Raw genomic sequence first — 22,454 nt, 5'->3', positions numbered from 1 at the left:
TAAGGAGATGATTGTAGGGGCCAGCATTGAGGTTCAGCAAGTTAAAGCTGTGGCTTGCAGCTCCAGCATTCCATATGGATGCCAGTTCCAATCCCAGCTGCTCCACTCCGAATCCAGCTCCTTGCAAATGTGGCAGGGAAAGCAGTAGAGGATGGCCCAAGTTCTTGGGCCCCTGCATTACATGGGAGACTTGGAAGAAGCTCCTGGTTTTAGCCTGCACAGTCCTGGCTATTGCAGCCATCTGGGGAGTTGACCAGAAGATGATAGATCAATAAATTGATCTCTTTCTCTCTCTCTCCATCCATCCATCCATCCATCTCTCTCTGTAACTCTGCTTTTCAAATAAGTTTTTTTAAAAGTGTTCATTGTAATCCACAGTAACCACTGCAAAAATTAATTATGGCTGCTAAGAAAACAAAAGTAAAAGAAAAAACAAGCTTCAACAAGGGTAAACAGACTGAAATCATGCAATGACAAAGTATATTCTTTAATTAGAAATAATAGAGGGCCGGCACCGCGGCTCAATAGGCTAATCCTCCACTTGTGGCCCCGGCACACCGGGTTCTAGTCCTGGTTGGGGCGCTGGTTCTGTCCCGGTTGCTCCTCTTCCAGTCCAGCTCTCTGCTGTGACCTGGGAGGGCAGTGGAGGATGGCCTAAGTCCTTGGGACCCGCATCCGCATGGGAAACCTGGAGAAGCACCTGGCTCCTGGCTTTGGATCAGCGCGGTGCGCCGGCCGCTGCAGCCACTTGGGGGTGAACCAACAGAAAAAGGAAGACCTTTGTCTCTGTCTCTCTCTCTCACTGTCTACTCTGCCTGTCCAAAAAAAAAAAAAAAAAAAAGAAAAGAAAAGAAATAATAGTGAAAAACTTGGGAAATTCACAAGTACATTGAAATTCAGTGACACGCTGCTGAATAAGTGGTAGTTCAAAGAATTGCTGGAAATTAGAAAACACTCTAATAATGAAAAGATTACGATTAAAATGTGGATAAAGCAAAGGGTGCTTAGCAGAAAATTTGGGTATGTAAAAAACTATATTAAAAACTGAGAGCTCTCAAATCAATAGCCAACATTTTACTTAAGGAACTATAAAGAGGGACTGGTGTTGTGGTCTAGTGGCACATCAGGTAAAGCTACATATGGGCACCAGTCCAGCTTCCTGCTAATGGTCTGGGAAAACACCAGAAGATGGCCCAGGTATTTGGGCTTCTGCACCCACATGGGAGACAGAGATGAAGTTCCTGGCTTTTGACTTTGGCCTGGCCCAGCCCTGGCCATTGCAACTATCTGGGGGAGTGAACCAGCAGATGAAAGATCTTTTGATCTCTCCAGGTCTCTTCCCTTTCTCTCTGTAGCTCTAACTTTCAAATCAATCAGTCATTCTGTGTGTGTGTGTGTGTGTGTGTGTGTGTGTAAAGAGAAGAGCAATTAAACGCAAAACAAGCTGAAGAATAAACAATGGAAATAAATGAGAGAATAAAAAAAAAACAAAGAAAATCAACTAAACCAAAAGTTGGCACTTTGATAAGATCAGAGTGACAAATCTTTAGGTGGTTGTGACTGTATCACTCACATTACTAAAATCAGACATGAAAATGGTGCCATCGTACAGACCTTACAGAAATAAAAAGGGTTAATGGGAATGCTGTGAATGACTGTAACCAACATTCAGTTAACCTAGATGGGCTGAATAAATTCCTAGAAAGATACTACCAAACTGCCAAAACTGGCTTAAAGAAGAATTGCAAACTGAATAGACCTAGAACAAGTAAAGAATTGGAATTACCAACCTTAAAGCTTGGTATAATGAAAAGCTAAGACCTGGTAAATTCTATAAAATATGTGAGGAGTTAGCACCATTCGTATATAGAGTTTTGTAAAAAGTAGTGAAAGGAACACTTGGTAAACTCACTCTGTGACACCAAAAGCAGTCAGTAGCTTCACAACAACTGAAGAACTATAGACCAATATTCCTTGTGATTACAGATCTAAAAAATCTTTCACCAAAATACCAGCACATTAAATCTAATAACATATAAAAAGAATTATATCCCCTAATCTAATGGGATATATACCAAGAATGCATAGATTAGAATGGATAGACTAAAAAAAACCTGAAATAATGTTATATGGAAATGTGCAAGAATCTGTCCAAATTGTATGGTATGGTGTTTTAAAACGTAAATGGAAGTCATCTGGCAGTCTTGTTGATATTTATATTGTGATTGTTAGATGTGGGTTGGATTCTGTGATTCTGTAGTTTTAACCAGGTTTTAAGGTAAAGCAGAACCTTGACTATGAACCATACTGTACATTAACAAGGTTATTAAGATAGAAAAGCTAAAAAGCATTTTCCTTCTGACTTAAGTTACCTGAACCAAACTCAAGGCACTTAACTAGAGTTTCATAATAAAGTCCTAAGCTTTCTGGGTGATGTTTATGGTGAGATTTTATAAAGATGAGCTGATTACTTCTTAACAAATCCCCTTAAGGTAGTTGTGAAAGATACAGATTTCTAGTTTGCTACATTCAGCATAGACGTATGACTGCCAGATAATACTCAGCAGTTCTGTAAAGCAAATAGCATGTTTCATATCCTGTGCCAACTGAGGGCTAGCCTTTTAATTTTGATTTCCATGGGTTCATTGCTAGAATATTGAAAAATGATTGATTTTTTTGTAGGTTGACTTAGATTTCTCTAAGTCCTAAGTTTGAAGAGGTTTTTTTGTAGATTCTTTGGGATTTTTTAATACAGACTATCACATCATTTTTGTGAACATGGGCAGTTTTATTTCTTCATTTCCTGTCCACATGCCTTTTATTGCCTTTTCTTACCTTATTTCTCTGGCTGGAACTTCTGCTTCTGTGTTGAATAGCAGGAAGGAAACTGTGCTGATTCCCGTAAGAAAGCCTATATTCTCTCTTGGTTATGATGTCAGGTGTAGAAGGTGTGCGTATGTGTGTGTGTGTGTATTTAAATAAATCCTATTTATCAAGTTAAGGCTCCTTCTGATGTTGTCTGGGTTTTTTTGGTCATAAATGGTTATTTAATTTCATCAAGTTCTTTCATCAATTGATATCGGGTAGGCTTTTTCTTAGCTTGTTAATATCATGGGTCACATTGTTTGACTTTCAAATATTGACTAGCCTTCCTTCTGTCCTTGGACTACAACCATTCTTGCCAGAGATTTGTTAATTTTATTGATCTTTGCAAAGAACTAGTTTCCTTTTTTTTATAGAAAACTTTCAGTTAATATAAATTTCAAAAGTACAACTTTTGGATTATAGCAGTTCTTCCCCCCATACCCACCCTCCCACCTGCAAACCATCCCATCTTCTACTCCCTCTCCCATCCCATTCTTCATTAAGATTCATTTTTAATTATCTTTATATACAGCAGAAGATCAACTCTATACTGAGTAAAGATTTCAGCAGTTTGCACCCATATAGACACACAACATAGAAAGTACTGTTTGAAGACTAGTTTTCCTATTAATTCTCATAGTACAACACACATAAGGACAGAGGTCCTTCATGGGGAGCAAGTGCACAGTGACTTCTGTTGTTGATTTAACAATTGACACTGCAAAGAACTAGTTTTCTGTTTCATTGATTCCTTCCTCCACCCTGTTTTATTGATTTTGTTTGTTCTTTCTAGTTACTTTGGATTTTTTTTTTTTTCTAGCTTTTTAAGGTGTGAGATTGATCTGAAACTTTATTGGGGACCAGCACTGTGGCTTAGCAGGTAAAGCTGCCACCTGTAATGGCATATGGTTGCCGGTTTGAGACCTGGCTGCTGCACTTCTGATGCAGCTCTCTGTGATGGCTGGGAAAGCAGAAGAGGATGGCCCAGGTGCATGGGCCTCTGTGACCATATGGGAGATCGAGAAGAGGCTCCTGGCTTCAAGTGGGTCCAACTGCAGCTGTTGTAGCCAACTAGGGAGTAGACTGGCAGATGGAGTATCTCTCCCTCCTCTCTTTCTGCCTCTGCCTCTGCCTCTCTGTAACAGTTTTTCAAATAATAAATCTTTAAAAAAAAAAAAAAACTTTTTAGTATATCCGTTTAGTGCTACACATTTTCCTCTCAGCACTGCTTTTGTTGCATCCCACAAATTTTAATTTGTTGTGTTTTTCTTTTCAGTTTTAGTTTATTTCTGTTTGACTAATGAATTGTTTGAAGTGTAAATTTAATCTCCAAGTGTTCAGAGATTTCATTATCTTTGCTTCTGGTTTCTAGTTTTACTCTCTTATTGTCAGAGAACATAGTTGGTATGGTTTCACTACTTGTAAATTTGTTGAGATGTGTTGAGAATATGGTCTGTTTAAGACTAACCGTTTAAAACATAAAGATAGGTCAGTAGCCAGTACCATTACATGGTTAATGTGAGTCTTAGTCTCAGAGAGCCATGGTTTTCTTTAGGTGACATGCAAGATAACATGACCTGTAATATTGCAGTACTGTCTGCCTTTTGGACAAAAGCAATGTTATTCTTAACTGAGTCCTGAGATTAAATCAACATAGGCACAATATTGATGACAATAAAATAAACCGACTCTTTATTGAGCCCTCATATACATTCTCTTCACCGTGTTAGATGTAGAGCTAAGCATTTTCCAAGAAGTATCTTGTTCAGTCTTCCTATTACCTATGGTGGATTGTGTTTGCAGCATTTTTTTCAAGTGCAAAAATAGGGAGCCCCAATGTTGAAGTACTGAATTGGAGGGTACAAAACAGTTGATGGGTGGACTTTTAGAATCCTCATTGTACCCCAGGCTGCACACTTAGCTGAATGGCAGTGATGAAAATAAAATTCAGTGAGGATTTTTCCAGGCCTGTCCAGATACAGGACACATGGCATTGAAGGCTTGGTTTCTGACTTGAGAGGTCAGAGTTTGCTGACAGTTTTTTGAGGAATAGCGTAAGAAACACATAGAAAGCCTGTCATGTAAACTGCCGTATTGGTTACTAGGGTAGCCATACTTGCCTTCCCAAACTTTGGTTTCCCAGGATTTTGGTATTTTCCTCCTCTCTTCTGTCCCAGGTGTTGAATTTCAATTTCCTTACAATGACAGCAAAAGCCCTTCTGACTCTTAACCTGTGGAAGATCACTGTGATAAGACCAGCCATTTGCACATGGTGGTGAATGAATATTAGACAGAAATATTTTATGTACTTCATTGATCCTCTGGTTTTCTGTTGGATGCTATTTACTGGAAACATCTTTTTTTTTCTTCTGAAGAGAAATATGGAGAGAGAGAGAGAGACAGACAGATATTGACTGACCTCCTAGCCACTGGTTCACTCTCCAAATGCCCATGAGCTGAAACTCCCTCTTGGTCTCCCACATGGGTGGCAAAGACTCAGATACTGGAGCCATCAGTACTGCCTCCTAGGGTCTGCATTAGCAGGAAGCTGGAATCACTTGTCGGAGTCCCAAGTGGGATCTTAACAGCTGTGCTGAATGTCTACCTCATCACTTTTCTTTCTTAAATTTCAGTATTTATTGACATTATTTACATGTTTTGTTCAGACAGGCCCCCAAACCACATACATTTTGGCAGGTTGCAGACTGAGGGTTTGTTTTGTTTTACAGATTTATTTATTTATTTGAAAGAGTTACAGCGAGAGAGAGACAAAGAGGAGAGCGGTCATATATACAAAGACATCTTCTATCTGCTGGTTCACTCCCCAGATGGCCACAGCGGCCAGGCTGGGCCAGGCCGAAGCCAAGAGCTTCATCCAGGTCTCCCACATGGGTGCAGGGACACAAGCACTTGGGCCATCCTCTGCTGCTTTCCCAGGCACATTACCAGGGAGCTGGATCAGAAATGGACCAAGTAGGACTTGAACTGACCCCTGTATATGTTATGCCAATGCTGCAAACTGTGGCTTAACCCACTATGCCACAGTGCTGATCCACAGATTGAGTTTTTTATTTCTGGTTTTTGTTTTGTTTTTGAGGGGTGAGCATTCTGTTGCCTCCAACTTTAAACATTTTGTAATGAAAGAAAAATATAGTTGGTTTAATGAGCAGAGTTCATAGAAGTTTTGGAGATGTACTTGTGGAGAATGGGAATAAAATTCTGTCTTAGCCTTTTCTAACTGAGACTAAAGCCCATTTAACAGCAATTACAAACTTTTTTTTTTTTTTTTTTGACAGAGTGGACAGGGAGAGAGAGAGACAGAAAGGTCTTCCTTTGCCATTGGTTCACCCTCCAATGGCCACTGCGGCCAGCGCACTGTGGCCGGCACACCGCGCAGATCCGAAGTCAGGAGCCAGGTGCTTCTCCTGGTCTCCCATGGGGTGCAGGGCCCAAGCACTGCACTCCCTGGCCACAGCAGAGAGCTGGCCTGGAAGAGGGGCAACCAGGACAGAATCCAACGCCCCAACCAGGACTAGAACCCGGTGTGACGGCGCCGCAAGGCGGAGGATTAGCCTAGTGAGCCACGGTGCCGGCCACAAACTTTCAAATATTGTTGCTAATACTTTGGATTACTGAGTATTGACATCATCTGTAGAAACAAGTTTGAGACTGACTATAGTAATAACAGCTCAGTTCATGTAGAGAACAACCTTGCACATCCCTCAGGTTTCTTAAAGACATTTCCCACATGAATGTGGCTGAGCTTCCTGTTACGGGAGGAATGCTTTTAGTGGCAGCACGAGCGGACAGTGTAGAGGTCCCTGCAGGTGACTGCTGTGCGCTCCAAACATGCTGGTTGACTTTCCCAAAGCCTGGAGAAGAGCAAGGATTTCCTGGAAGAGGCAGAGAAGAACTGAGGTGAGCGTGGAGCAGAGGAGGGACTTGCGTAAGTGAAATGGTGAAGGCACGTGCTTGGCACTAGCCAACCTTCAGATCCCTGCTGCTTACTTCTGGCTCTGATTTAACAGCAGGCTGTCTCCTTTTTCTTCACTTGTTTTTTGCTAAGTGGGAATATTGACTTCAAGAGGTAAAATGAGTTAATACCTAGCCTTTTTTTTTTTTTTTTTTTTTTTTTTTTTTTTTTAAGATTTATTTATCTGAAAGGCAGAGCTACAGAGAGAGAGAGAGAGAGGTCCTCTATCCGCTGGTTCACTCCCCACATAGCCTCAATGGCCAGAGCTGCGCTGATCTGAAGCCAGGAGTCAGGAGCTTCTTCCGGGTCTCCAGTGCAGGTGCAGGGGCCCAAGGACTTGGGCCATCTTCTACTGCTTTCCCAGGCCATAGCAGAGAGCTGAATGGGAAGTGGAACAGGGGCTGGTGCTGTGGTGTAGCCGGTGAAGCTGCTACCTGCAGTGCTGGCATCCCATGTGGGTGCCAGTTTGAGTCCTGGCTGTTCCACTTCCAATCCAGTTCTCTGCTGTGACCTGGGAAAGCAGTAGAGGATAGCCCAAGTGCTTAGATACCTGCACCCGCGTGGGATGGGTCCAGCTCTGACTGTTGTGGCCATCTGGGGAGTGAGCCAGTAGATGGAAGACACCTTTCTCTCTGTCCTCTATCTTTCTTTGCCTCTGCCTCTCTCTAACTTTTGCCTTTTAAATTTTTTTTTAAAATGTGAAGGTTAGTGTCTTAAATAAGTGGAGCTTCCAGGACTCAGACAGGCACCCTATGGGATGCTGGCTTTGCAGGTGGCAGCTTTACCTCTTTACCTGTTATGCCACTGTGCCGACCCCAATACCTAGCATTCTATCTGGAACACAAGAAACACTCACTGTGTTTGTTATATGAAGCATCTTCAAAAGCTTAGAAAAGACATACTGTGATAAACTATGGATTAGAAAAATTTGCATCAAAATAGCTATCTTTGAATTCTGTTTTCCATGAACTTTTTGAATATCCTCGTAAGTATCACTTCTTCTTGGGCTTTTTGGAGGATGGGGGAGTGCTAGCACTTTGCTGTGATTTTTGTTCATTGTTGTAAAAACTGTAGCTAGAATAGTGCCTTGCCATAGTAACCATTCATGTGTTTAACCAGTGAAATGAATGAGTAAGAGTCCTTGCTGTAACAGCTGACACAAAAAATACTGGACCACAGTGGTACAAGAGGTGATATTTGCCGACTAGCAGAGATTGGAGGTGGTAGCATTGCATCACTGTGGCAGTAAAAAATAGAAATAATTGTAAACATGTTAATTTTCCTAGCACATAACCTTGCACAGTAATAAGGGATGAATAGATACTCTCTTCATACATGTAAGTACCCATTAAGATGGCTACTACTACCATCCCTGTTTTACAGATAACAATAATGACTCATTCCTGGTGATTGATAGGGTTGGAATCTGAACTCTGGCAATCTGAGGCTGTCATCAGATGCTTTTGTTAAGAACTTTGTGTGTACCAGGTGCCATGCTGTGCAGATGAGGGCATTGTCCTCATGAGCTTACATCTTAAGAAGGGAGCCAAAGCACAACAATTAGCTACTGAGTGATGAGAGAGAATTGTCTGAAGAGACAGGAGCTTGCCTTAAGTGGGGCAGTTGGGAGGAAGGTCTTTCCACTGAAATGTAAGCTGAGACCTGGAGTCAACCAGGAGAAGCACTCCTAGAGAGGAAGCAGAACTAACCAAGTCCTCGAGGTAGAATTTGGCATCAGTGTCTGGGAGGTCAGATGCCCAAATGGACAGTAGGCAGAGAGTCTCTGTCTGAGGCTGCAGATGTTAGAGCCTCATAAATGCTGCTTCTCATTTTGACTGCAGTGGAGAACCGCCAAGGTTGGGCCATGAGACATGAAGGATTTAAAAACAATATTGGGATTACTGGAGGGAATGAGCCTGCAGAAACAAAGGCATTTTTAGCTCAAAGACCCTAAGGATAGTGATGTTTAAGGTAATAAAAATGGCTCACACTTGCTACTGGCGTAAGCATTTCATATGTACTCATTCAGTCCTCCTAACAGCCTGTGTGTTAGTTATTAACTTAAGCCATTGCAGATGAGCGAATGGAGGTACAGGCAAGTAAGTGACCACATGCTGAGCCTTTAACCTGTATGCTCAATTGAAATAGTAAACTATTTTTTAAAAAGATTTATTTATTTGAAAGTCAGAGTTACACAGAGAGAGGAGAGGCAGAGAGGGAGAGAGGTCTTCCATACGATGGTTCACTCTGCAGTTGGCCACAATGGCCAGAGTTGTGCCGATCTGAAGTCAGGAGCCAGGAGCTTCTTCCGGGTCTCCCACATGGGTGCAGGGGCCCAAGGACTTGGGCCATCTTCCACTGCTTTCCTAGGCCACAGCAGAGCTGGATTGGAAGTGGAGCAGCCAGGTCTTGAACCAGCGCCCATATGGGATGCTGGTGCTTCAGGCCAGGGCATTAACCTGCTGTGCCACAGCGCCGGCCCCACTATATATGTTTTTTTTTTTAAGATTTATTTATTTATTTGAAAGGCAGAGTTACAGAGAGTGGGAGAGGGAGAGGCAGAGAGGGAGCTTACATCCTTTGGTTTACTCACCAAAAGGCAGCAGAGGCCAAGGCTGGGCATATCCTAAGCCAGGAGCCACGAGCTTCTTCAGATCTCCCACGTGGGTATAGGGGCCCAAGGACTGGGGCCATCTTCTGCTCCTTTCCCAGGCACATTAGCAGGGTACTGGGTCAGAAGTGGAACAGCCAGAACTGACACCAGCACCCATACAGGGTGCCGGTGCCACTGCCACAGGCAGCAGTTTGACCCGCTACATCACAGTCCTGGCCCTGCGTACTGTGTCTTGCATGCTGTGTGTCCAGCCTGTTGTGCATTTATGTTAGCTGCAGTGAGGAAGGAAGAAATGGCATCTGTGCATTCCTGCTCCTGCATCCTACCATGCCCATGGTCTCCTAACTCTTTATAGGGTTTTCACAGCCTGTATTCAGACTGATTTCTGTTACCTTCATTGAGCTAGCTTGTTCTTTCGCACTCTTGACTTCTGCAGCAGCCTTTGAAGATCACCCCCTTTACAGTAAGAGTCCATCTACACTGTGCCAGCGTTCCCTTCCGCCACTTACGGCTTGCTTGTTGAAAGTCTTGCTGTTCTCTCCGGCTTGCAGGGTGGAGCCACGGGCAGTTCTGCCCTGCTGTTCCCTTGGCCTACGGAGAGAACTGTGTGGTGAGCAATGGGAGCATGAGACTGCTTCATAGTTCAGCTCACATTGTAAACTAGATTCTATTGCTGTTTGAATATATACCACTTACCTGTGAGACAATTTTTGTATGATGATTTTATTTTTCTCCTTTCTGTGTCTGACATTTACGGAGCCTTTACTGCATGCTCAGCACTCGGTGCTGTCCAAGGATTAGTTGATTTAATCCTGACAGTAATGAGTTGTAGTTGGTGCAAATGGCTTTGTGAAAGGACAAGGAAACTGAGGTTCACAGAAGCTAGATGATTGATTTAATCATGCTCGCACAGCTGACAAGAGAAATGGTAGGAATTTGAATCCAAATGACCTGACTGCAAAACCGTTGGTAGGTATCCCACTGGACTTACTCCAAGAGGGGATTTGCCAGTGTGCATATTGGGGAATCAGACTCGTACATGTGGGAATTTTACCAGAAACTGCCTGCAGGTGTCAGACCCTGTGTTAAGGCTACTGAGCTTAAACTTTTGTCTTACTGAACAGCTTGCCGAATTCTAGTAGATGACCGTGTGTTGTCAAATGACATAAAGGCATGATAATAACCTTCTGGTGTACAATAGCATTGTAGGGATTTAAACTCATGTTTTAATTGCTGTGTGTCAAGTGGTGCTTAACAGACATTTAGGGGCTTTCCGTCAGTTTGGTTAGGCACACTAGGTACTGTAGAGCAGTGGACAAGACAGATGTGGAACGTAAGTCTAACGGGAAGAGGGTGTGTCTCACACAGCTGGATGGAAAGCCACAGATGCAGGGTGGTTCTGAGTGGCAAGGCTAGTCAGAGGTCTTGTTTAGCCAGGTCTGCAGAGCAGTGACAGTGAAGCTAAGGCTGGGTGACATAGAGCAGCAAGCCAGTAAGATCCGGGGAAGGCAGTGCCGGGTAGAGAGAAGGGCAAGAACCAGGGTGCTGTGACAGGGGGTTGGAGTATGTGTGCTAAGAACAAATCCAAAGCTGGAGGGACCGCATATGGAGAGGCAGACCAGGCTGTCCAGGGCCTGGTAAGCCTCATCAAGGATCTCAGTCGTTATCCTAAGGCCAACTAGAAGCTCTAGAAGAGTCCCAGATGCCAAAAGCATACCACGAGAGCTCACTTCTCAGAGTTTGTGTTAGGCAAGGCAAGGAGTATGCTTGCAGACAGGACTCGAGGTTTGGGTTTATAAATTTTCATTCATAAGTCATACGTCAGTGAGGGAAGAGCTAGAGAGGAAATGCAGATGATGTGAGTTCCAGCCCAGCAGACAGGGCGTCTGGGGCTAGTTCTTGGTGAATGATGGGATTTGCGGACTGGCGAGAAGAGCTTTTGTGCATAGGAGTTGCTCTGAACAAAAGTTAGGGTTGTGAGAGAGCCAGGCACATTCTGGGATGCTGACTTATTTTAGAGCCAGGAGCAGATCGACTCAGGCTGGTGGGTGGAGTTGGGGGTGGGGGTGGGCTTTGCTTGCAGAGAAGCAGGCCAGGGGTTCAAGCAGGCCAGGTGTCTGGCTTCACAGTAGGGGTCTTAAAGTAGAGGAGTGTTGTTAACTAACTCCTTTACAGATGGTGGCTCTGGCACCAGCATAGGAGAGCCTGCACCAGGGAGAAGCTCTGGTCCTGTTGAGACCTGTCCACAAGAGTAGAGGCCTCTGGACCCTGGCCTTGGGCAGTGACAGTGGCATGGAAGGCGCTGATTCTGGGAGAACTCTAGAGTCCAGCAGGCCTGGGGTCAAATCTTGGCTATGCTGTGCAGGAGCTTGTGAGATGTCAGTGTCTGCATGTCGTGGTTTCCTGATCAGTCAACAGGAATGCATGGTGTGGACACATGGAATGAGCACTTCCTTGGCTAGCTACCTCTTTAAGTCTTGACTTTTGAGGGAGCTGCTATGAGCACCATTATTTGACAAGTGAAGAAATCAAAGTTTGAAGTGGTAACAGAACTTTCCCATTGTGTCTTTCATTCCTCTTGAATGAGGGAATCGGGATTTAGAGTGACAGAGTGGCTCATGCTCTGAGCCACTGTACTAAAATTCCAGAGATAGAGGGCAGCTAACTGAGGAGGGGAGGGAGTACTCCTTGGAAGGGTTGGTAGCCAAGCTGAGATCTGACGTGGGACAATGTGCCAGGCTTTAGGTGAAGAACCGGGGCAGGGCCTGGCTGGGAAAGAGATTGTGTGTCTGTGTGTAGAAGAGGTCAGTGAGCCTGGAGGGGAGCTAGCCAAGGAGAGAGTGGCACAGGACAGAGGGTGAGGCCGAGCTGGACACTCATCTGTCAGGGCCTTGGTAAGGGCTGGGATTGTGTACCAAAAGGAGCAGGAAGCCACTGGAAAATTGCAGACGGAGGAGTGAGGTGCTGTGATCAACAGTTCGAGTCTCCTTAATGATCTTTTGGAGGGTATTATAGGCCACTTAGAAACTACCTTAGGCTCATACCTCAATGGCTGTGGGAGTTGAGGGAAATGGACGCAGGTTTTAGAGTGGAGCTGATCAGGCCTGCTGGGGCTCTGGATGTGATGGGAGACACAGGAGTCAGAGATGAAACCAGGGTTCTTAGTATGAGTAGTATCATTTACCCAAAAGGGGGAATGTTGTTAGAGGGCAAGGAGCAGGTCAGGGTCAAGAGTAAAACTCCCTTCAACATTGTTGTTCTTTGTGAGACACACATAAGACATCCAGATGACGGGGTCTGTCTTCACAGAACTGAGGAGCAGTCTGGATTAGAGAGAGAAATGTGGGTGTTGGCATGTAGAAATTTGGATGCGTGGGAGAAGGGAGACACTCAGGGTACTCCAGAGGTTAAATGTTTTGCTGTGACTTTGAAGTGTCACTGTTATTAAGTACAGTCCTCAGACTGGACCTAGCAGACCCAAAGTAACCGGATACATTTGCCACTGTTGTGGGTACAGTTTCCCGAATGGGGCCTGCCTTCTGTATGTGACTGTGGAGTTCCTACATACGTGTGCTCCCATGTCCATGTGCTTAAACCTAGCCATTCCTAGGATTCTGGCCTCGGGTACAAGATGGCCGAGATGTGTGAGCTGAGTTAGTCAAATCCTGAATAAGATTCAGGACTTAACACAGCAGTGATGTCTCTTCTTTCAAGTTAGTTCAGAATCAGTGCATTCAAGTCCAATTTAAAAACTTTTAATTACTTTCAAGTACATAATTAATGATTTGTTACTTATTTAAAGAGAATTTTGTAAATATTTGAATTGTATAATTGAACTCATTTTTATTAACTCAGTATTTTCTGTTGTAAATCAAGCGTTTCCCTGTGCTTGGGCGAGATCCACGTGCTGGTTTGTAAAGAGGCTGATGTGACTGTGTATGCCCTGCAAGTATTCAGAAGCATGTCCACTGTCTCTCACACAGATTATTTCATTTCTTCGGTTGCCACAACATTCCACACTCTGTTCCTGTTGCTAAGGCCTCTGGAATGTTCCAGTGCAGAAAAGGGATATAGAACTGTTTTGGGGGGAGGGGGGCATTTAAATTATTTTGTTTCCTCTAGCTTGCTTCCGAATAAGGATATCTGAAGGTAAAGAATTTAGAAAGCTAAAATGAAAGTTGCTTCAAATTTTCATAATAGGAACTAGATTTCATAGAGTGGGTTTAAATATACCATTTTTCTTTCCACAGGGTTTGTGTGTATTTGTACATGCATGCACACATTTTAGGTTGATGTGATGTACTACTGAGAGATTGAGAACTGAGTTTACATGTCACACAAAGCCAAGTCCTACTTGTACTGTTTTCTTGCTGCATGATATTAGATTGATTTCTCCACAAGTAAAAGGAAGATTATAGTGCAAGATTCTTGTTAGAAATAAATGGGATAAACCATATAAAAAGTGCTTAATAAATGATAATATAAATGATTAATAAATGATAAATGTCAACATTAATCATTATGAACATCATCATTACTGTCATCAATTCCAAATGAGCTTCAGTTACTGAGGAAATTGGTATGTTTACAGAAGTCCGTATTCGTGGACCCTTCAAGAAGGACCCTTAGCCTCCTAGTATTACCTGCTGTCAGTCTCACAGAAGAAATAAAGGAGGCAGGACAGAAAAGAACAGTTCTCTGTGTAAACACCATTGTAGCAGATTTGAATCCTCATTACTTGAAAGGATCGGTACAGTTTATATTTTAGAATTGCTTTACTTTTAAAGAGTTATGGAACGGCTCACCAGAAATACCTGATATCTAGCATCTTGATATATTCTAAACAGCATTGTTTGACGTTGGGTGCTGTGGGAAACCACAGACCAGTGCATCACAGAAACTGAGAATGAAAATGAGACTGTTTATTTAATGTTCTTTTAAGTACTGTTAGTAAAACAAAATGAGTTGATTTTGTTAGTGAAATAGTTGATTTGATAGACATTTTATACTTTTCAGTTATAATTTATAGGTATTACTATATTGTATAATTTGAATTTCTTTGCTAGTAGTCCTGTTGGAGGCATATGGCATAGGGGTATGTGGATGGCAAACTGTTTTAAATATTTAAGAATGATATGTTGTGTCAAGAAACAGCCATAGAAAATAGGTTATTGTGTGTTTGTGTGGTGTGTGGTGTGTGTGTGTGTGTGTTTGTGTGTGTGTGTATCACTACCTGGGATATAACCTTCAGCCTTCTCCTGCATGTACTATATTTAACTCGATGTGGGCATGCTGTCAAGGAAAGTAGCACATTGTTTGACTCCTATTTTTTTTATTAAATAATTAAGCTTAGTCACAGAAGTCAGCAGTCTGTTGGAAACGTCTTAAGTTACTGAATCCGTTTGTGCAGTCAAGGGTTGAGGTCCTGACATTTCACATTATTGGAGTTGAAATTCTGAAGGAATAGACATTATCCCTGTGTACTCGAAGATGAACTAATCCAAGCCCTTGGTGCAAGTTCCATGCTATGGTGGTTTAAACTGCTGCTGTGCTCCCACATCCCGTATCAGAGTGTCGGTTCAAAACCCAGATGTTGCACTTTCCTATCCAGCTCCTTGCTAATGTGCCTGGGAAAGCAGCCCAAGTAGTTGGCCATTGCCACCCATGTAGGAGGCCAGGAGCTCTGGGTTCCTGTCTTTGGCTTGGCCCAGCTGAAGCCATTTCAACCATTTGGGGGAATGAACCTGTGGATGGAAGATTCATTCATTTTCTCTCCCTCCCCTTCCTCTCTCTCTCTCTCTCTCTCTCTCTCTCTCTCTCTCTCTCTCTTCCTATTCCTCTCCCACCTCTCCCTTCCCCCTCCTCCCCCTCTTCCTCTCCATCTTCCTCTGCCTCCCCCTCCCTCTCTACCCTACCCTCTCTCTCTCCCACTCCCTTGCCTCCCCAACTCATCTCTCTGTCTCTATCTCATTTTCACAAATAAATCACTTTCTAATAAATACATCTCTCTTTTTTTTTTTTTTTTTTGACAGGCAGAATTAGAGAGAGAAAGGTCTTCCTTTCCATTGGTCCACCCCCCAAATGGCTGTCACGGCCGGCACGCTGTGCCGATCCGAAGCCAGGAGCCAGGTGCCTTTCCTGGTCTCCCATGGGGTGCAGGGCCCAAGCACGTGGGCCATCCTCCACTGCCTTCCCAGGCCGCAGCAGAGAGCTGGCCTGGAAGAGGAGCAACCCGGACAGAATCTGGTGTCCCCCCCGACCGGGACTAGAACCCTGGGTGCTGGCGCCGCAGGCAGAGGATTAGCCAAGTGAGCTGCGGCACTGGCCCCAATAAATACATCTTAAAAATAAATCCTAGCCCTCCTTGTGAGCATCAGATACCAGGTTTGAGTAAGTCCTTCTCTTCTCTGTGAGTCCCTTTTCTTTTTCACAGTGGGAATCATTGTGTCTGCAGAGGTAGAAAGAGATGACACAGAGAAGCAGTGCTGTGGCTGCATCCCACAGTCTTGCTGGATCCTGAGATACTTTCTTTTGCCAGCTAGCTGCCTACAGTTCTGTGTAATAGAAACTGTTGGAAAATCTGAGCTGAAGCTATGTGTAGATATTAGATCAGTAACTTGATATTTTAGAGGTGTTTTTTTTTTTTAAGATTTATTTATTTATTTGAAAGGCATAGTTACAGAGAGAAAGGTAAAGTCAGAGAGAGAGAGATCTTCCAACCACTAGTTTATTCCCCCAATGGCTGCAACAGCCAGGGCTGTGCCAGGTCAAACCCAGTTGCCTCGTCTGAGTCTCCCAAGTGAGTGCGAGGGCCCTAACCACTTGGGTCATCCTCCGCAGCTTTTTCCAGGGAGCTGGATTGGAAGTGGAGCAGCCAGGACTAAAACTGACATCCATATGGTATACTAGCGCCACAGGCAGTGGCCTAGCTTAACCCACTGGCCCCTATTTTAGAGATTATTTTCATTTAATATCTCCTTCGGTTACTTTGTTCTCTCTTTTTTTAAAACCACCAAGTTTACCCACTCTTTGTGAAATTAAATCTTGAAGGCAAGAAAAAGCAGTGCTGGTAAACTTTTAGATTTTTTCTTTCACCCTTTAAACTTGATATTTGGTGAAATAAAACATTTACTAAATTGCCAGTGTAATGTAAGGCTCATTACTTACACAGCTAATTACCCATTCACTGTAGATTTCCTAAGTAGTGCAGAATACTTGTTTAAAATCACTGATTTTGAAATCTTCTCTAAGTCTATATTTCGGTTTAAATTCTCAGCTCTCTTCACTGGAATGTTTTAATAATTAAATTGGGATCTTTTGGGGAACCTTTTTTTCAAGGTATCAAGTAATTTTCAGTTTGTCATATATATAAAAAGTTTCACTTTTGCTTTTCAATTAACTTGATATCTTAAAATTTCAAAAAAAAAAAAAAAACCAATACTTTAGATCCTGCCCAGTTCTGGTAATCAAAGTGATATTAACGTATGAGATGCTTTGTCTGTACCCAAGTTCCATTTGTCTGTTGGCGTCATGATGTAAGCAAAAGGACTAGAAGTTATAGTGTATTGGAAAAAAAAAATGTGATCCTAATTTCTGTGTATTATGTGATGGTGGAACCGATGGTTATACTCTTCTTACACTCTTCAGGGAAGCTTCTCCACTTCTTAACTATTCCCTAGAACTCTCAGGGACCATAGAAATTGAATGCATAATTAAACAAATGAAACCATTCAGTGATAACTGCTTTGTGAATCACTAATCATTTTATGTGGTTGCAGCTTCTTCCCCATAATCACTGGTAGAGTTCATCTGAAGTTGTTTTGTTGTGCAAATGCATTCATTGCTTGTATCTGAATAGATTTGTCCATTTTGCCTCATAATGATGATTTTCAGTGGATGTCATTTTAACCCTTTGTAAAGTTTCTCTGTATGCCTGATTTAATCTCTTAATAGAGTGTGCTGTATGGGTCAGTTTTAAAGTGGGGGGGACATTTGTCCTGCTGCACTTTATAATATGACAGCTCCTTTAAAATGTGTTGCTACTCCACATGGGGGCATATCAGTCAGAACCAGATGAGTGAGTGACCTTCTGTTTCTTTGTTGCAGACATGCCAATATTTGGTCTCTGTCCAGCCCATGATGATTTCTACTTGGTGGTGTGTAACGACTGTAATCAGGTTGTCAAACCGCAGGCATTTCAATCACATTATGGTAAGTGTGGAACCATTTAAAAATCATTATTAGAAGGTAAAAGGTAAAGCAGGATTAAACTGAAGGCCAGTGATGGTGTGCTTATGTAATTAACCCTACCCCGGCAGGAAGCAGGCTTTCTAGTTCATAGAAGTATCTATCAGATGTTGAGTATTTTGTGATTTTTATTGAAAGTAATTTTGTGATTTTTCTGGTCCTTACTGAAATTAGGCAAAGAGTTTTTTATGAAATCTCCTTCAAAATACTGCATCAGAGTAGTTAACAGGTTTGTTTATGACAAAGCTGCTGGTTGTGAATTCAGCAAATTTTGTAGTTGTGTATACACGTAATGTGAACCTTTTTCAAAGGAAGTGCGATTCGGAAACATGAGAGTTTAGTAGTGCTGCGTCGTGTGTGTTAAATCTTTAAAGATCTGCATATGCTCGTTTGGCATTGTCATGATGCTGCCTGTCAATGTGAAGGATAAGATCGGATTATAAAACTTGGTTTTTATGGCTAGTTTGGTTCTGTTGTAACTCGGAAGTATTTGAGTGCCCACCTTGGTTCTGTCACTGGGGCTGCAGCATGATTGCTGCCCCCATGAAGTTTGCAGTCCTCATTGCTCAAACTAGTACAGATGCAAGTTTAAAATAGAATGATAGGGGAGGCCGGCGCTGCGGCTCTATAGGCTAATCCTCCGCCTGCGGCACCGGCACACCGGGTTCTAGTCCCTATCGGGGCACTGGATTCTGTCCTGGTTGCCCCTCTTCCAGGCCAGCTCTCTGCTGTGGCCCGGGAAGGCAGTGGAGGATGGCCCAAGTGCTTGGGCCCTGCACCCCATGGGAGACCAGGAGAAGTACCTGGCTCCTGGCTTTGGATCAGCACAGTGCGCCGGCCGCGGCAGCCATTGGAGGGCAAACCAACGGAAAGGAAGACCTTTCTCTCTGTCTCTCTCTCTCACTGTCCACTCTGCCTGTCAGGAAAAAAGGAAAAAAAAAAAAAGTGTTCCAGTAGTTGATAATGGAACTGAGCCCCACGAGATGAGAAGGAGCAACCCAGGCAGGGAACTGGAATCAACACCTTCAATGCAGAGAGAACAGCCAGCATGCAGTCTTGCAGGAGGCCAGTGTTGCCCTAGGGTCCTTGTTGAAGGGAAGTAGAAACTGCAGGTGTCAGCATTCTAGGCAGATAGCTGATCATTCACAGGGTGTGGGCAGAAGCAGCTTGGAGTCTTTGGAGGGATTCTATAAGGGAGTAGCACAGTCTCATCTCAGTGGTGGATTTGTGGAGAGCAAAATGTGGGAGAAAAGTAGAAGTAGGGGGAATAGTTTACAGATGAGACGGAGCTGGAGTGTGGCTACCATGCAGCGGTAAAGCTGGGGATACTGCGTGGTTTTTACCTGCGTTTTAAAGCCAGAACAGGGCTTCCTGTTGGTACTGCTGCTGTTTGAACAGTCACACCATCATAGTCTACATCCTGCCATTTTTTTCCCATTGAGTAAATCTTCAATTAATCATAAAAAGGTTTTGTGAGTTAATCCTTTTCAGGGAGGCCTTTGGGAAGGTCCCAGAATGAGTGCAAAGAGGAATTAGATGACACCTCACTGCTTTAGACTCAGAAAAGACAAATTGGGTTAATTTCCCAGCATTTTGCCATTAAGAATTTTCAAGCTAGCCTATACTAAGTTTAAGTTTGAATCTGCAAAAAGCATAACTTACTTCTTTGCCTTGAGTGAGTTCCCAACCTTGGCTTCCTTTGTTACTGTCCAGGGGTGGTAATGTCTGCTCCTAGGTTCCTGGTGGTGTTAAATGAATAACACAGCCCCTCATATAGTACCTAGTTAAATGAATAACACAGCCCCTCATATAGTACCTAGTATGTAGTGGAGTTGAGAGAGAGAAAGGTGTAGCTGTAGGTACAGGATGGTGTTGGTCTAAAGTCACAAAACTGTCCAGCGCCTTAAGGATAAAGAGGGACGCTGAGGATTTCTTGACAGGTAACTCAGAGAAGGCTTGCTGTGAAAATAGCCTGCCTGCTAGGGTTTGAAGAATAGAGCAGATTATTTTCGCAAGTATAATTTTTTTAAAGATTTATTGACTTATTTGAAAGAGTTACAGAGGTAGAGGCTGAGAGAGAGCAGTGTCTTCCATCTAGTGGTTCACTCCCCAAATAGCCGCAATGGCTGGAGCTGGGCTGATCCAAAGCCAGGAGCCAGGAGCTTCTTCGGTGTCTCCCACATGGATTCAGGGGCTCAAGCACTTCGGCCATCCTCCACTGCTTTCCCAGGCCACAGAAGAGAGCTGGATTGGAAGTGGAGCAGCCAGGACTCCAGCTGGCGCCCCTATGGGATGCCAGCACTGCAGGCGGTGGCTTTACCCACCTGTTGTGGGAATTTGGAGAGTGAACCTGTGAACTCTGTCTCTCAAATATTTTTTTAGAGATTTATTTGAAAGGCAGAGAGAGATCTTCCATCTACTGATTCATTCCCCAAATGCCACAGCACTGGCCCCCTACATGTGTAATTTTATTTCAGTGTTTAGCCATGGAATATCTGTTGTAGCAAATATATACTGTGTGTGTGTGTGTAAGATTATTTATTTGAAAGGCACAGTTAGGAAGAGACAGAGGGGGAGGGCTTCTGTCTGCTGGTTCACTCCCCAAATGGCCACAGTGGTCAAAGCTGGCCTGATGGGAAGCCAAGAGCTTCTTCTGGGTCTCCAGTGTGGGTACAAGGTTGCAAGTACTTGGGCCATTTTCTACTGCTTTCCCCGGAGCATTGGCAGGGAGCTGGATCAGAAGTGGAGCAGCCGGAAATTGAACTGGCACCCATATGGGATGCCAGTGCCACAGACAGCGGCTTCACCCGCTCCGCCACATCGCTGGCCCCAAGAAATACATATTTTTTAAAAATCACCTATAATCCCCTAAAATGGAGAATGTTTTGATGAAGATAGACTACACTACTTACACCAGCCATGTCTGGTGGCCCCAGGCTGACAGCAGGTGATGGGAGTAAGCTCAGAGGCAGGAAATTCCAGGCTGTCTGGAATGTGCTGCACAGCATCGCCTTTGGCAGGAGTTGACGTACCCACCTGTGGATGACACATTGCAGAGGTAGGCTAGGACCAACTCACAGGGCCTCATTGTCCACAGAGTCCCTTCCCTTGATGGCGGTGCGAACCTATTAGCGATTGTTCAGAAACAGAGATGTGACTTAGTGGCGCTACAGAGGATTGATGAGTACAATGGATTAGTGCAAGATCAGTTACAGGTGTTAACTCTTCCAGGACTTCCTTAGGCAGAAAGAGGCTCTCTTGATTCCCTCTGCCAGGTGCACTTGACTCTGATCATGGCATATTTTCATGGAAACTTCTTAGAAAACTCTGCGTCTCCCTCTCAGAATGTCAGCATATGTATTGGGAATAGCACTTAATATCGTATTTCTGCCTTTTGTGTTTACCTACACCAGCACAGCATCTCTTAGTGAGATGCTTGTTGGGTGACAGAGGGATGAGGGTAACCTGAACCTTGTAAAGAAGCAAATATGAGTGCAAGATCCACACACCCCATGTCTTCTGCAGCTGAGCAGGAGATAGGACTGACAGTGCTACTGCATGGGGGTGCTGGCGTCCCACTAGTGACAAGGGAGCTTCTAGGGATAGGAAAGAGTCGGGGGCTGGCATTGTGGTGTTGCAGGTTAAACTGCCACCTGTGATGCTGGCATCCCATATGAGCTCAGGTTCAAGCCCTGGCTGCTCTATTTCCAATCCAGCTCCCTGCTGATGTGCCTGGAAAAGCAACGGAAGATGGCCCAAGTGCTTAGACCCCTGCCACTCATGTGGGAGACCTGGGATGGAGTTCCAGGCTCTATGTTCCTGGCCCAGTCCCAACCATTGCAGTTATTTGAGGGGTAAACTAGCAGATGGAAAACCTTTCTGTCTCCCCTTTCTCCCTGTTTCCCCTCTGCCTCTCCATCCCGGTAACCTTTCTTTTCATATAAATACATCTTTAAGAGAAAAGGAGAAGTGGGGTTCTTGGTTGAAGGATGAGAGCCAAGTGTTCCAAAGAGGAGTTCCACTGGGGAATGGGGAAGGAGTGCCGCCTCTTTGAAGTACCAGTGAAGAGAAGAAAGGCCTGGTGGAATTAAGTGGTTTGGAGATGGAGGGGTTGGGGAAATAACTCAATGAAGGGTAAGGGAGATACCACTCACCTGCAGGGCAGGGGAAATGGGCAGGGTACCCAAGACCAAGAGCCATTTCCAGTGCTGACCACTGGAAGTATTGTTGAAACCCTTTGCTTTTTTTCTATCAAATTCCAGAAGGGTAGTTCTTGCATTCTTGTCTACAGATAGTAACAACCAAGAAATGTCAAATTCAGAATCTTGGCAAATAGCCATGGTAACTTATTTATTGCGGTGGAGATGCCCCTTGAGTTACAGTGGAGTTTACATGGCAGTGCACTCATTGTAAACTGAAACGAGTTTCACACACAAAACCTGCTGAGCATCGCGGCTTAACAACACAGCCTGAGTTCTGGGTGTTATACTCCTGATGGGGCACTGCACTCACTGGCTCACTCAGCGTTATGAGAGAGGATTGCACTGAGTATCACTAGCCCTGGAAGAGATCCAAATTCAAACTTTGAAGTGTAGCATCTACTGAATGCATATCACTTTGACACCATGGTAACGCTGCAAAGTCCTAAGTCAAGCCATTATTAGTCGGACACCATCTGCGTTAGGAAGAACCCATTGCTGCCAAGGAAAGATTGTGTTTTCTTTCAATGAAATTGGTGAAAACATGGGCAATTCC

The 22,454-nt window shown here is 43.9% G+C and overlaps 1 protein-coding gene across 7 annotated transcripts in view; it reads left to right on the top strand.

The window, feature by feature from the left end:
- Positions 1–22,454, top strand: part of ATXN7 (ataxin 7) — a 160,759-nt gene that overhangs the window by 85,875 nt on the left and 52,430 nt on the right. For all 7 annotated transcript variants that reach the window (XM_070049965.2, XM_051852241.3, XM_089305990.1 and 4 more), the window contains one exon: positions 17,559–17,663. In XM_070049965.2, coding sequence (XP_069906066.2) covers positions 17,559–17,663 — 105 coding nt within the window. The remainder of the gene's footprint in view (positions 1–17,558; positions 17,664–22,454) is intronic.

Source organism: Oryctolagus cuniculus, chromosome 10, assembly GCF_051225735.1.
Source record: "Oryctolagus cuniculus isolate XC-2025 breed Fujian yellow rabbit chromosome 10, ASM5122573v1, whole genome shotgun sequence".
Taxonomy (NCBI): Eukaryota; Metazoa; Chordata; class Mammalia; order Lagomorpha; family Leporidae; genus Oryctolagus; species Oryctolagus cuniculus.
The sequence above is the reverse complement of the archived record's forward strand: the minus strand, read 5'-3'. Positions and strand labels throughout refer to the sequence as shown.